At 34.8% G+C, this 13,641-nt stretch overlaps 1 protein-coding gene across 13 annotated transcripts in view; it reads right to left on the bottom strand.

Moving 5' to 3' along the window:
- The window catches only part of LOC5567575 (uncharacterized protein ZK1073.1), a 260,885-nt gene that overhangs the window by 110,667 nt on the left and 136,577 nt on the right, over positions 1-13,641 (bottom strand). For 2 of the 13 annotated variants that reach the window (XM_021848533.1, XM_021848534.1), the window contains exon 1: positions 12,660-13,361. The exons of the other annotated variants lie outside the window; for them this stretch is intronic. In XM_021848533.1, coding sequence (XP_021704225.1) covers positions 12,660-12,713 — 54 coding nt within the window. In that variant the 5' untranslated portion in view covers positions 12,714-13,361. Of the gene's footprint in view, positions 1-12,659; positions 13,362-13,641 lie in introns of those variants that run through there. 13 annotated transcript variants of the gene reach the window in all.

Raw genomic sequence — 13,641 nt, 5'->3', positions numbered from 1 at the left:
GCGAAGAAATGTGTTTCGTGATTTGTTCAATTTGCTAGCAAAACAAGTGTTCTACTTAGTGTTATTGTTTCACGATAGTTTTCTGGGATGTATATCTACTAAACTTGCAATGCATTAACAAAACAAAGCTAGGACTCACTAACTAGTCCTAGATTTGAAAACCAAGTTACTCAAGACGTTGAAAGCATTCTCAATCAAGAGAAAAGTTTAGACAATTCTTGGTAGACTGATTTGGATGAAGTATGAACTATTATTGAAAAAAAAAAATATATGAAAGCCCCTGGCGATGATGGGATTTTCTACATTCTCATCAAGAAACTTCCAGAAAGTAGCTTATCATTTTCATCAATTAACAAATGTTTTCAATTGGCATAGTTTCCTGACAAATTGGAAAATGCCAAGGTTGTACAAATTTTAGAACTAGACAAAAATCCTGCAGAAGCTTCCAATTATTGTCCAATCAGCATGCTTTCCTCTATCAGTAAACTGTTTGAAAAGGTAATTTTGACAGAATAATGGTCCACGTCTACGATTTTTTTCCAACCAACAGTTCATATTCCCCCATGGACATTCGACCACTCACCAACTTCTACGTGTAACAAATTCGTTACGTTCCAACAAATCTGAAGGCTATTCTACTGGTCTTGCTTTTCTAGACATAGAAAAAGCATTCGACGGTGTTCGGCATGAAGGGTTGATTATAGAATTGAAGAACTTTAAACACTCATTTAAATGCCTGAACAGCATTCTTAAAAATACTTGAGTATGATTTTCACAAAACCCTAGGCAGAATTTTCTATTATATTAAGTAGAATTCTATATAGATATAGAACATACCGATTGCTGCCAGAATTTAGAGTAAAAGTCTCATGAAATCCTGGAGTTGCTAAGATAAGATTTCCAACATAGTTTTCGATTAGTTTCATACGTTCTCAATTATCAACACAGGCCTCCTAGAAACTTGGTTACAACGGACAGATTTTTTTCAGTTTCCCAGAAAAACAATTTTTTCGTTGAATGATTTCAGTTTGAATTTATGAAAATGTTAGTATTGATACTGAAAGTTGCTGCCATGTCGACGATGGACTATTAATTGGAGAGCTCGTTTCATGCTTCTATGTCAAATTAATAAGTTTTGACTATTCATGTTTTTATCGAAGCAACAGTATGAATTTTGAGTTTATGGATTTATAAAAAAAATTAATTATTCATCGTTCATAGATTCGACATGCTCTTTTTCATAAAAGAACAGTATTATTTGAAACGTCCTTCCTTGTGGCTATCGTCCCCTATGGGAACGGCTTGGCGTGTTGTACAAACAACACTACCAAGACAGGAAGTTTATATGGTAAAAACCATTTTTATAAAGTTCTTATTCTGTTTGGATTGGAAAACATGGTATTTTATTTTATCAAATATCGCAGAAGTTAAATTACGGATGAATTTGTCTTCTCTAAAAATCTGTTAATTTATGCGTTTCGGAAGCCCATGCAAGCAAGTTCCATTGTTCTTCACCGCCGGGTGTTTTTTTTCGGTTTTCGCGATTTACTGTACAGTGCTGGTGACGGAATTAAAAAAGAGCTCATTTCATGCTTCTATTTCAAATAAGTTATATATGGAAAACACAGATATTTTTGTGACAACGGTTTTAATGTTACGGTTTTTCATTTATCAAAAACATTGATTAGAATATTTTATTGATTTGTACGGATGTTTTTGGTCCTCCAAACCAGCATTGAATATAGGCCTTGGAACTTACGACCATGATAAGTTATTTAAAGTTAGTTTTCGAATATTCCGAAGGCCCCTAACCATATATGTGAGTAAACGATGTACTGTATTAATTTGTGCGGATGATATTTGTCCTCCAAGATCTCAGTCGAATATGCCCGTTCCGAAAATACTCATATTGCATGAGTTTCCAAAGATTTTCCCCAACCGGAGGTCACCATATTGGAATTCAAAATGGCGTCGGGTATCGATTATCAACATCCCTTTTTCGTGCCCGTTCATCAAATACCTATATTGCATGAGTTTAAAAAAATCCAAACCGGAGAGATTTCCGAGGCTGAACAAATCATTTTGCCTAAAATGTGATCAATTTCAATGAACTCGCCTCAAAATGCGGCTGATTTGAAGCTGCCGAAGAGATTCACCCGTAGTTCTTATGGGAAACTTGCCGAAGAAAGCGATGCTGCCGAAAAAAGTCACACTGACAAGACCTGTTCGAAGCATTGTAAAAACGTTTCCATAAAGGTTTTAACAATTCTGTCCGTGTGAATCGATAGACAGGAAATTGAGCAGCGCATAAATTTAAACAGACAAACATGTGATTTGTATGCCGCTGTTTGGGAAAATTGCAAAAGAAGCACGGCATCGTCTTAGACTACTGAAAATACGTAAATTCCCCGATGTGATGTGCACAAGGGATCAACCCAATACGTAACGCTTTAGAAAGAAAACGTTTATTTAATGATATGTCACACCGCATTTAATGTTAACTGAAAATTCCTCACTTAAAGCATGAAGAGAAATAGATCATGTTCAAAAAATGTCATTCATAAGTTAATAATTAAAAAGTAGCACGTAAACTACCAATAATTGAAGAAATTGTAATTATGTTCTGTTATTGGTGTTATTCATTGCAAATAACCATTCATTAAAATTCAAATTTCATATGTGTCTTTGTCCAATTTTGAATTCGTATTTCAAAAATAAAAAAATGTACAGAAAAACAAGTTAGACATATTAAATTAAAACAAAAAACCTGTTTATCGTAAGCAGCTTGAAATAATACTTAAAACTGTAGCTTACGGATGGTGATTCGATTTATGACTTAATCATTTCATTGCGAACTAAAACAAGACGTGAAACGGAATAAAATTTATCATGAAAATGACGATGAATTAAGAACTGTTACATGGAGCACGTCCTGAAAAAATAAAATATTTGATGCGCTAAATACATTCCGTATCATTGTATTTTCAACTTTCTAGAATAATACCCCCTTGAAAAACTGTTCCTTAATAAGCTTAGACGGAATGTCCCACTTACACCGGATTTGCACTTTCCCTAGGGTACCTTAAGCTACAATTTTGCCGAACAAACCTGTGTCAAAATATTAAGGGATGGTACACAAATTATGTCACGCTAAATTTCAACTTTTTTGAGCCCTCCAATTTTTTTGTACTGCTTGTCACACTTGGCTTGACCCCCTCCCCCCCCTCGGAGCGTGACGTAATTTGTGCATGACCCCTAAGCAATATTTGATTATAACAACATTATAACAAAATATATTATCTCAAACAATCTTTTCCACACCAACCAAGTAACAGTTTGAAGCAAAAGTACTTCACGAAACCAGTTACAAACTGATGTTTGCAGAAAAACACATAACTTTTATCAGATATTTGCTCATTACAAGGTTAATTATATATAATACAGTTAAACCTCCATGAGTCGATGTTCCATGACTCGATATCGACTCATGGAACCATACTAAAAACAAAATTTCATGGTTACTATGCAGCCATTCCATGAAAAACCGATCTAGTGGGTCTCCGAATTCCGTGCAAATTTGCTATTTTTTTTTTATTCGAAATAAGGATAAACGTATTTTTGGATTTTTTGATTAGGGTGACCATTTCCGAAATAGGGTGACCAGAAAAATCGCGATTTTGCAAAATTTTTATTTATAAAAAAATTATAACTTTTGAACCGTTTGACCGATTTTCAATCTTTTTGGACGAAATGAAGGTTAAAGATTTTGACTTTTCGGGAAAAATATAAAATTTTACAAAAATTGTGTTTTTTACATGAAAAAACGCAATAGTTTCCGTTTTTTCGTGTTTGAAGGCCTCGGGTCTTATCGCTGTTCTCAGTTCAGAAAATTTTACGTATACTGTCAAATTTTCAGCGATGTATGTTTTTTAGTTTTTGAGATATATTTTTTTGAAAATAAAAAATTAGTCATTTTTTATCGGCACACACTGTAGGTCTCAGCGCATTAGATTTGTAATGTTTAAAAAAATATATAACTTTTGAACAGCGATTTCCAATCTTTTTGTATGGAATGGAAGCTTAAAATTTCAACTATTCAAACAAAATTTGACAGTTTACGTAAAATTTTCTGAACTTTTAAGAAAAAATTAGAGCAGCAATAGCCCCTTTGGTCCCGAGGCCTTCAAAACACGAAAAAACGGAAACTATTGCGTTTTTTCATGTAAAAAACACAATTTTTGTAAAATTTTATATTTTTCCCGAAAAGTCTAAATCTTTAACCTTCATTTCGTCCAAAAAGATTGAAAATCGGTCAAACGGTTCAAAAGTTATAATTTTTTTATAAATAAAAATTTTGCAAAATCGCGATTTTTCTGGTCACCCTTTTTCGGAAATGGTCACCCTAATCAAAAAATCCAAAAATACGTGTATCCTTATTTCGGATAAGGAACAAAATAGCAAATTTGCACGGAATTCGGAAACCCACTAGATCGGTTTTTCATGGAATGGCTGTATGATGGTCCCTTAAAAAAGCTTTCCAAAGGATTACTGTTTCATGACTCGATATTTTGATGAGTCGATGGTCCCTTCAATATCGACTCATGGAGGTTTCACTGTATACCCAAACAAATATCTGTTTTTCGCAAAACAAAGGTAAAATGTGAAATTTTGGCGACTTTCTTCGCACGATCAGGCATATTTTGAACCATTTCAATATAATATGTAGATTTTAGGCAATTTGCTTATTTTTCCGTGAGATAAAATGATCGATAATAAGTAAGAGTGCACCAAGTAACATTTTTCATATTTTGAAAAAAAAAAATAGTTACAGTTTTTGAACTTTTGAATAATTTTGTTCAATGTTTTTACACATCTTTGTGTTACTATCAAACAATATTATATGAGGTAATAATAAGCATAAGTATAAGCATTGATCACCGTACAATTCGTAGTTGCTATTCCATGATTGACAAGAATAATAATCGAAGTTGCACAAAGAAACCAAGAGATGTAGCTTGGGAGTAACTTTTCATCTTCAATGTACACTTTCGAGAATTCCAAATATTAAAAAGTCAATAATGGCGCCGGCCACGTCCTTACAGTCATCGGGGAAAGGAGGGAATGTTAGTATGACATCCATTGTTACTAGAGACCGAGATCATCACCATGGTTGTCATGGGAAGGAGTTTTATTAGTGGGGAGGGATCATGGATGAATGATCAGGATTCACCTTGGTAAGTGATGCGATTCATGCAACCTCAGTTCAAAAAATCACCCAACTATCAGTACTGTAAAGAGACCGTGGACATATGATAAGTAGACACTATCAGCATCAAACCATTCATAGGCTATTTTTGAAAATGATAAAAATCAGTTATAAGAAAGGGTATATGGTTCTATTTTTTTATGTGCAAGAGTCCATGTCGACACTTACAGCGACAAAGTTCATATTTTGTTAAATCAATTCATTTAAGTACCATGTCCACTGTTGTTATGTTCTAAATACGGTTCATATTACATTGTACATTTAAAATAAAAGCATGAAACGAGCTCACCAAATTGATCATCCATTCTTGATTGAGCAGCTGAAAGCTACTTTAATCAGCATGCTAATTTCACAAAAGCAAAATATCACTCCGGCAACGCGAAAACCCGAACTCTATCGCACTCAGAAGGCGTCCAAACTAAAACGAAAAAAAATAATACTTCAACGAAGAAAAAACAATTTTTGTACTTGGGCTTTAACGAAGCACTGCCCAACAAAACCCGTGCAAAATGAACCGACTGATTTGAATTATAGAACGATTTTTCAAATACTGCACCAGTCGTTTCATCTGCCAAATCTGATCAATATTATTTGAAGTAAGAATCATGAAAAACCATAACTCATACCTCGAAAAAAACTTTTTTTGTGGACAATGTGCACTTCTTCCGATGTAACTGAACTAAAGAAAACCTTCAGTAATTTAGTACATTCTGACTGAACCGTCTTTCGGAAAATATCGATTCTTTAATGTTTGTATAATCAAAACAGGTCCTATTATTTAAGGCGAAGTAGGCCGCCATTGAAATTTGTACGCGTCGTTGATGATTGTTGCCAATTCATCTCACGATTTTGAATTTAAAAAAAAAGTTGGTTTTACACTGACACATCTGAAAAAGTATCAACATCCTTTATGCATGTTAGCGCGTACAGTGATACTTTTTCAAGTCAATATAAACTATCAAGGCTGAGTTTTATCACTTTGAAATCTAAGCTGAAAAGTCATCATTGTTGCCGGAACGAATGACGGGCTACTTATTCTTAAGATAAACAAATTATCAACATCGATCGACATCCAATTCCAAAATCAGTGCCACTAAGATAGGTTTTATTAGCTCAGGGCAATTAATATCAGAAATATTAAAAAAAAATTATGAATCGATTAAGTAATATTCAGCGTGTTTTAGAATATTCCATAGAAATACTACTGATGCTGTTTATCCCTTGGTCTTGTTCTCCCAAATTTAAAATATTTGGTCTACTCTGACTTTACTGCGGTCATATATGGCTCGCAATTTTGCCCACTGTGAACTAAGAAAGGTTTTCAAATGTTTTTTTGCGAAAATAAAGCATCTCAATGCATTCCTATGATAGGCTTTGATTTGCATTAAAAAAAAATTTTTGCACGATGCATACTACACATGCACATACTACATCATACCCAAACTTTTGCACAATGACTTGATTGTTTTTTTTTTTTTTTTCAAATTAAATGCTTTTTTGCAGTGAATCAAATTGTCATCAAAACAAACAAAAACAACAAACAACAATGCAAGCTCGCTCACAACCATTCGCTACAACTTTTACGGATAGGGATACAATCAAAAGTAATATTGTCATGACAATCACAGGGCTGTTCGATAATGTGTCAATGATCATCAACACGGAGAAAGTTTTCGAAAATTGCTATGCAAAGCCCAGAAAATCACTGAGCACGTGGTGATCGATCATTGTCATATTATGTTCACGTGATGATAAACTGATGTTGCGGAATAAAATTGCTGCAACAAGAATAGGAGATGACAATATATTTGTTGCTGCGTATTGGGTGACAATTGATTCACTGCTTTTTAGATTTTCCGCCAATTTTTGCAAGTGCTCTTCAAAGAACATAAGATTACGTTTCTAATGACGCACTTATTTTTGTCAACCCAATTCTGAAAAAAATCAGCCATGTTTTTTTAGTGTATTTTTTGAAAAATGTCACAACTTTAAGTAAAAATTAATTTAACAAAATTCAAAAACAGTGGATGTTACAATACTTACGAAGTAAGATTAACTAACTGTCTTCAGAATGCGCCATTCGGACGTGTAATCACAAAGATATAGACAAAACACTTATGTATGTTTTCAAGAGGGTGAACTAAAACTTTTGCACGAGAGTGTATGAACGTTGCAAGCGAAATGTGCCTATCTGTCAAGATAAGCAACTTATTAGAGTTTGAAGGTATATTCTCGCCTTACTAGTGATATATAGTACTTTACTTTTTCTCTTTCAAAAGTGAAGTGTTAAGGTCAATTAGTAGTTTTTCTTAACATACTTTAATAATACCTCCAGAAATTAATAAAAGTAGTTTTCTCTATTGATTGAAAATCTCTGAACACAATGAAAGAAACTTCTGGGATACAGCGCAACCTATGCCAAAAATTTTAATTTACATTACATACATTTGATATTTTTTTTAATCAAACTCCTATCACGTTGAGCCCCCCTTTCGATTTTATGTATTTAGTTCAAACTTTCACAGTAGCTCTGCGGGGGTGGGCAAGAGAAGCAGGATCAATCGTGTTGCGCGTCCCTATTAGCGCAGTGTGAAAAGTGTATCGAATCGCTTCAGTAGTGAATGATCGTTCGTTAGTGTCAATTGCCTCTGTGGGGGTAGGCAAAAGATGCAGGATCGATCGATTTCCTATTTTTGTTTTCTTTTATACTTATAATAATTTCTTTTTCAGGAGTGATCAGGTAAATTCAAAATCAATTGTTATACATATCATTATTTTTATTACCAATAATGCTCTGAATTGTCGAATTGAGCTGATCCTTATATACACCCTACCCTACTACACAATATCTCTATCCCGTGACGTATATGAAGATAGTTTGGGTTCCCTGTTGTATCTTCTTAAGAAGACGTTGAACTAACATTCATTCCCTTCCCCTAGCGATTGTAAGGATGTGGTTAGGTGTACAATGTGATGCTTGATTTGTTTATTTCTATTATGTAGAATAAGATGTTCATCCCAAAGTTTGTTTCGCGACACTACATATAGATTTTTCAAAACCAAAAGAGTTGAGCATTGTACAGCCACCCACGATTTGTACAGTCGTTAACACTTCAGTGGTCGCGCTGCACTGTGTTTTATTTTCTCGATTTCATGCGCTTTTTGAATAGTGCCCAAACCGTTGATGTTAGCGATAAAGTTTGTTCGGAGAAGTTTCTTGGTATATTAATGCGCAACTTTTGACGAAAAAAGTTTTGTGATCAATCCACCTAGCAGTGAGATAGAAAAATATTTTTTTCAAAATATTTAGATAGACATATGGTGTCTTTGGCAAAGTTGTAGAATTGACAATTTGAAACAACTTTGTCGAAGACACGAATTTTCTATCTCTTATACTTTTTGAGATATATGCCGTTGTATGCGAATGGCCCCTAAAAATCATATTTTTTATCATAACTTTTTTCCAAGATTTTTAACATTTTTTGTGCTTTCTACAAAGTTGTTTGTCATGGAAAAACCCGTGTTTTTGCTGAACATATCATCACCCTATCTTTTGAAGTAACAAAGTTATTCATGAATTACAATTTTTTCAAGTGGTAGATAAGGCCTCTATAACTGGCTTCGGCGCAAAATGGCGCAGACAACTCTTACAAATCATGAAAGAACCATATCTCCCCTTTCGGCAGTTGATAAAAACTTTTGTCTATTAGCGTCTTTGCATGGGGTTCTACTATCAAACAAATAAGCCTTATTAAAACGAATTCAACTGATAATTCTTTTATTTTAAGAGATCGAGAGGTGCGATATTCAGCAAAAACACGCGTTTTAAGATGTTTAACAACTTTGCAGAAGACATAAAAAATGGGACACGGTTATATGAAAAATTTCGATTCTCGCTCCAGTCCACTTTTTGGATTGCATTTTGGTCCAATAACAACTGTGCAATATTTCAGCTTGACCGGTGAAACTATATTTTAGTGCCATCCGTTCAAAGTTTGTATGGGAAAACAAACTTTTGCAAAGAAAAATCGCCAGAGGTCCCCTATGACCTTTATAAAAATTCTGGACACAAATCACGATAGGTATTTCTACGATGGACAACATTATCGAAGACCGTAAAGCAATCCGATACTTGTAAAAAAAAGTTATTAAGCGCAGACTATTTGGAAATTATGCCCGATTTTGTAATTATTGTTATTCCTTTACGTGCTAATCAACGTCGCCTTGCCAATGGGTTTTCATTGAATAATTTGTTTCACAAGTGTCAGATTAGGGTGGTCTTATTTCCAAAAATCTTTCGTAGTCAGGATTTACAAAGTGGAAAATGATCATCGGTCCCAAAACAACATCCTGTGAAAAAATGAGAATTTTTGGTGAAGGTTTAGAGGTGGCGCAAAGGGCGTATGTGCAGTTTTCCCATTTTAGTGAACTCTGAAAAATTTTGGTATGCTTTTCAGCAATTGCTGGAGTTATATCAAACGGACATCCTAAAATACTGAATGAGTGTTAAACTTGCATATAATCACATCTCAAACATCCAACCGAGATATTTTCACGGCTCCATAGTTGATTCTAATATAATATCATCAGTTACGCCCTCCCCCCTGTTTAACCCACCCCACCTTACATTCTTCTGTGTTCTTTATTCTTTCTATCATTCTTCTTTGCTCTTTGTTCCATTCTACAAGCATAGGAATCCTCCCCAGCTATTCTTATTCGGGTTCATATTAATCAGCCAGCGTAACCTATTCAAGGGCCAAAAATCGCATGCATAATAGAGTAAGGTGGGGCAAAAGTTCGACCTTAGTGGTATAGTCAAAGTTTCCAGGAAAATAATAGCAGATGAAACAAAACAAATATCATACAACGAATCTTCATCATATTGGCTATAACTTTGCTGAACAAACTTGTGTCAAAATATTTACCCATTTTTAGTTATAACAGTTTCAAAATTGATTGTCTTATTCGAACTTTTGCCCCACCGGTGAAAAGTTTGAATCTAGTTTGGGCAAAAGTTCGTTGGCTAAAACACAAAATATCAATACTTTTATGCCAGGCATACTTTCTACCAGCCGTAAACTTATGTTTGCCGAAAAATACACACTAAATTTTCATCAAAAAATGCCCAAAACTGGGTTAATTGTAATACACCCAAAAAATAGCAGTTTTTCGCAAAACTAAGGAAAATGTAAAATGTTTGTGACATTTTTCGCACGATCAGGCCAATTTCACTAAATTTGAAGATAATATGTAGATTTCAGAAAATTTGAAAAATTTCCCGCTATGGGCCAAAAATTGATTCCAACTATTTATGGAAAAACTAATCCACGTCAAAGCATCCTTATGATAGGCCTAGAAACGCCCTTACATAAAATATTGAAAAATATTTTATGTTCATTTGGTTCCATGCATCGAAAGTTTGACCAAATATTACAATATTTACGTCGAAAAACAACAAATAGCCATAACTTTTCCAAATCTCAATCGATTTTTATGATATTTGGAGTGAAAGTCTTTTACTTGAATAGCATTCGAACCACCATGACATTTCTAAGTTTTGATTTGATTTGAGCTAGAAATCTTAAAAAGAAACTCTTACCCCACTCGAACTTTTGCCCCACTTTACTCTAAGAGACTTTCACTCCAAATATCATAAAAATCGATTGAGATTTGGAAAAGTTATGGCTATTTGTTGTTTTTCGACGTAAATATTGTAATATTTGGTCAAACTTTCGATGCATGGAACCAAATGAAGATAAAATATTTTTCAATATTTTATGTAAGGGCGTTTCTAGGCCTATCATAAGGATGCTTTGACGTGGATTAGTTTTTCCATAAATAGTTGGAATCAATTTTTGGCCCATAGCGGGGCAAAAGTTCGAATCTGCGGGGCAAAAGTTCGACCCATGTATAAACCCACGGAAAATTTTTCAAATTTTCTGAAATCTACATATTATCTTCAAATTTAGTTAAATTGGCCTGATCGTGCGAAAAATGTCACAAAAATGTTACATTTTCCTTAGTTTTGCGAAAAACTGCTATTTTTTGGGTGTATTACAATTAACCCAGTTTTGGGCATTTTTTGATGAAAATTTAGTGTGTATTTTTCGGCAAACATAAGTTTACGGCTGGTAGAAAGTATGCCTGGCATAAAAGTATTGATATTTTGTGTTTTAGCCAACGAACTTTTGCCCCACACTAGATTCGAACTTTTGCCCCACCGGTGGGGCAAAAGTTCGAATAAGACAATCAATTTTGAAACTGTTATAACTAAAAATGGGTAAATATTTTGACACAAGTTTGTTCAGCAAAGTTATAGCCAATATGATGAAGAATCGTTGTATGGTATTTGTTTTGTTTCATCTGCTATTATTTTCCTGGAAACTTTGATTATACCACTAAGGTCGAACTTTTGCCCCACCTTACTCTACTTGAATAGCATTCGAACCACCATGACATTTCTAAGTTTTGATATGATTTGAGCTAGAAATCTTAAAAAGAAACTCTTACCCCACTCGAACTTTTGCCCCACTTTACTCTATATATTTCGTCAAATATCATCTAAAGGAGTGGAGATATCGCAATTTTGAGGTGAGTTTTTTGCCCTTAAGGGTCTTAAAATCACCAAAACAAGCTGAAAAGCATACCAAAATTTTTCAGAGTTCACTAAAATGGTAAAACTGCACTTACGCCCTTTGCGCCACCTCTAAACCTTCACTAAAAATTCTCATTTTTTCACAAGATGTTATTTTGGGACCGATGATCATTTTCCACTTTTTAAATCCTGACTACGGAAAATTTTTAGAAATTAGCCCCACCCTAGTGTCAGATTGTCTCGCGGTCTTCGGCAATATTCTTTATGGTAAAAATACCTACCGAGTTCTGTGTTCAGAATTTTTATAGAGGTCAATGGGCGCCCTCTGGAGATTTTTCTTTGCATAAGTATGTTTTACCATAGTAAATCTCATACAAATTTGTAAGTTAACTTTGAACGGCTGGCGCTAAAATATAGTTTCACCGATCGAGCTGAAATTTTGCACACTTGTTATGGGACCAAAATGCAATCCAAAAAGTGGAGCGAGAATCTAAATTTTGTCCCACACTTATAACCATACTTTGGACTTTGTGGTCGTATGGTTAGCGGGGTACTATTATAAGAAGTACGAATCTCGTTGAATTTGCAAAATAATGAGTGCGGTTACGGTTTTTACAATCTACCCCCAAATGAAAATTTCTCCATTAACCTGATGAATATTTTGTGTTTTGTCTGCTTGGTAATTTTAATAAGCATCTAGGCTGTACTTGAATCCTGAAGTTCATGACTGAGTAGATTTTTTTTTCGAAAAAATTAATGGATTTGGATAGAAATCATTGTTTCTGTTCAGATACCTACATTTGTTTCAATGTACCGGGGAGTGTGGTGGTGGTGTTGCTGTTGGTCCTCCATGTTTCCCAATTTGTAATCCGGTTGTCCTCGATGTGCTTCCGGGGTGTTCAATTGAGGTTTCCGACAGTGGAAATCAAATGTCGGTGTCGGCAAATTCAATTTCCCTTGCTGTTTACAGAGTTGATTGCAAAACTATATACTATGCTGCTGTTCAAACCAGTGACGTTGGAATTCGAAATTTTTATCACTATCCCCTTCGCTCGCCCGCTAAGGTCGTAGAAGGGACAGGGGATCGATATACGTACTGGGAGGGGAAAATCACAACGCACAACTTTCGACACGCAAGCTTTTTCGTGCCTCACCCAAGCTGCCAATTTTAGCGCGCAAAAAGAGTATCAACAAACAAGGAATCCAGTTACGACACTTTTGTTTCCAAACACATTCACTTTCTGACGCGAAGTTTTGTTTGCTATTGGTCGAGTTTTTCCTCGTGACACAAATTTCCGTCCACACGCCTCGCCTCCAATCGATAACCAACTATTTTATCACCCGAAAAAAATCCTCACTGGGATAAAAAATCCTCCTTCCTTCCTATTGAGTGAGATATCCCAAAAACAATGAATAATCCAAAAGATGCTGGTGCTGGATTTAGTTCCGATACATCCGATCCGACAATGTCGAGCGATTAGATTGAACTGAACCCTCGTAGATAAGGCTGAAGCCTGATGAAGTTATTTTTCCATTTATCAATTCAAAATCGAAAACTGTCTCGGCTCTCGTGCTCATTGGCGAGAAACGCGCTCTGCATAATGTTTACATTCTCCGTTATCGGAGGTTTTCCATCAACCCAACCCAAAATGCGCTGTGTCCAAAGGGGGTTATAACGTAATTTTCATGCATCTTGGATTTTTGACGTAGAAGTACGTCTTTCTTCTCTATACAGGAGTGAAATTGGAATTTCAAAACCAAGAGCGTTACGCTGGCATGA

This window comes from Aedes aegypti, chromosome 3, assembly GCF_002204515.2.
Source record: "Aedes aegypti strain LVP_AGWG chromosome 3, AaegL5.0 Primary Assembly, whole genome shotgun sequence".
Taxonomy (NCBI): domain Eukaryota; kingdom Metazoa; phylum Arthropoda; class Insecta; order Diptera; family Culicidae; genus Aedes; species Aedes aegypti.
The sequence above is the reverse complement of the archived record's forward strand: the minus strand, read 5'-3'. Positions and strand labels throughout refer to the sequence as shown.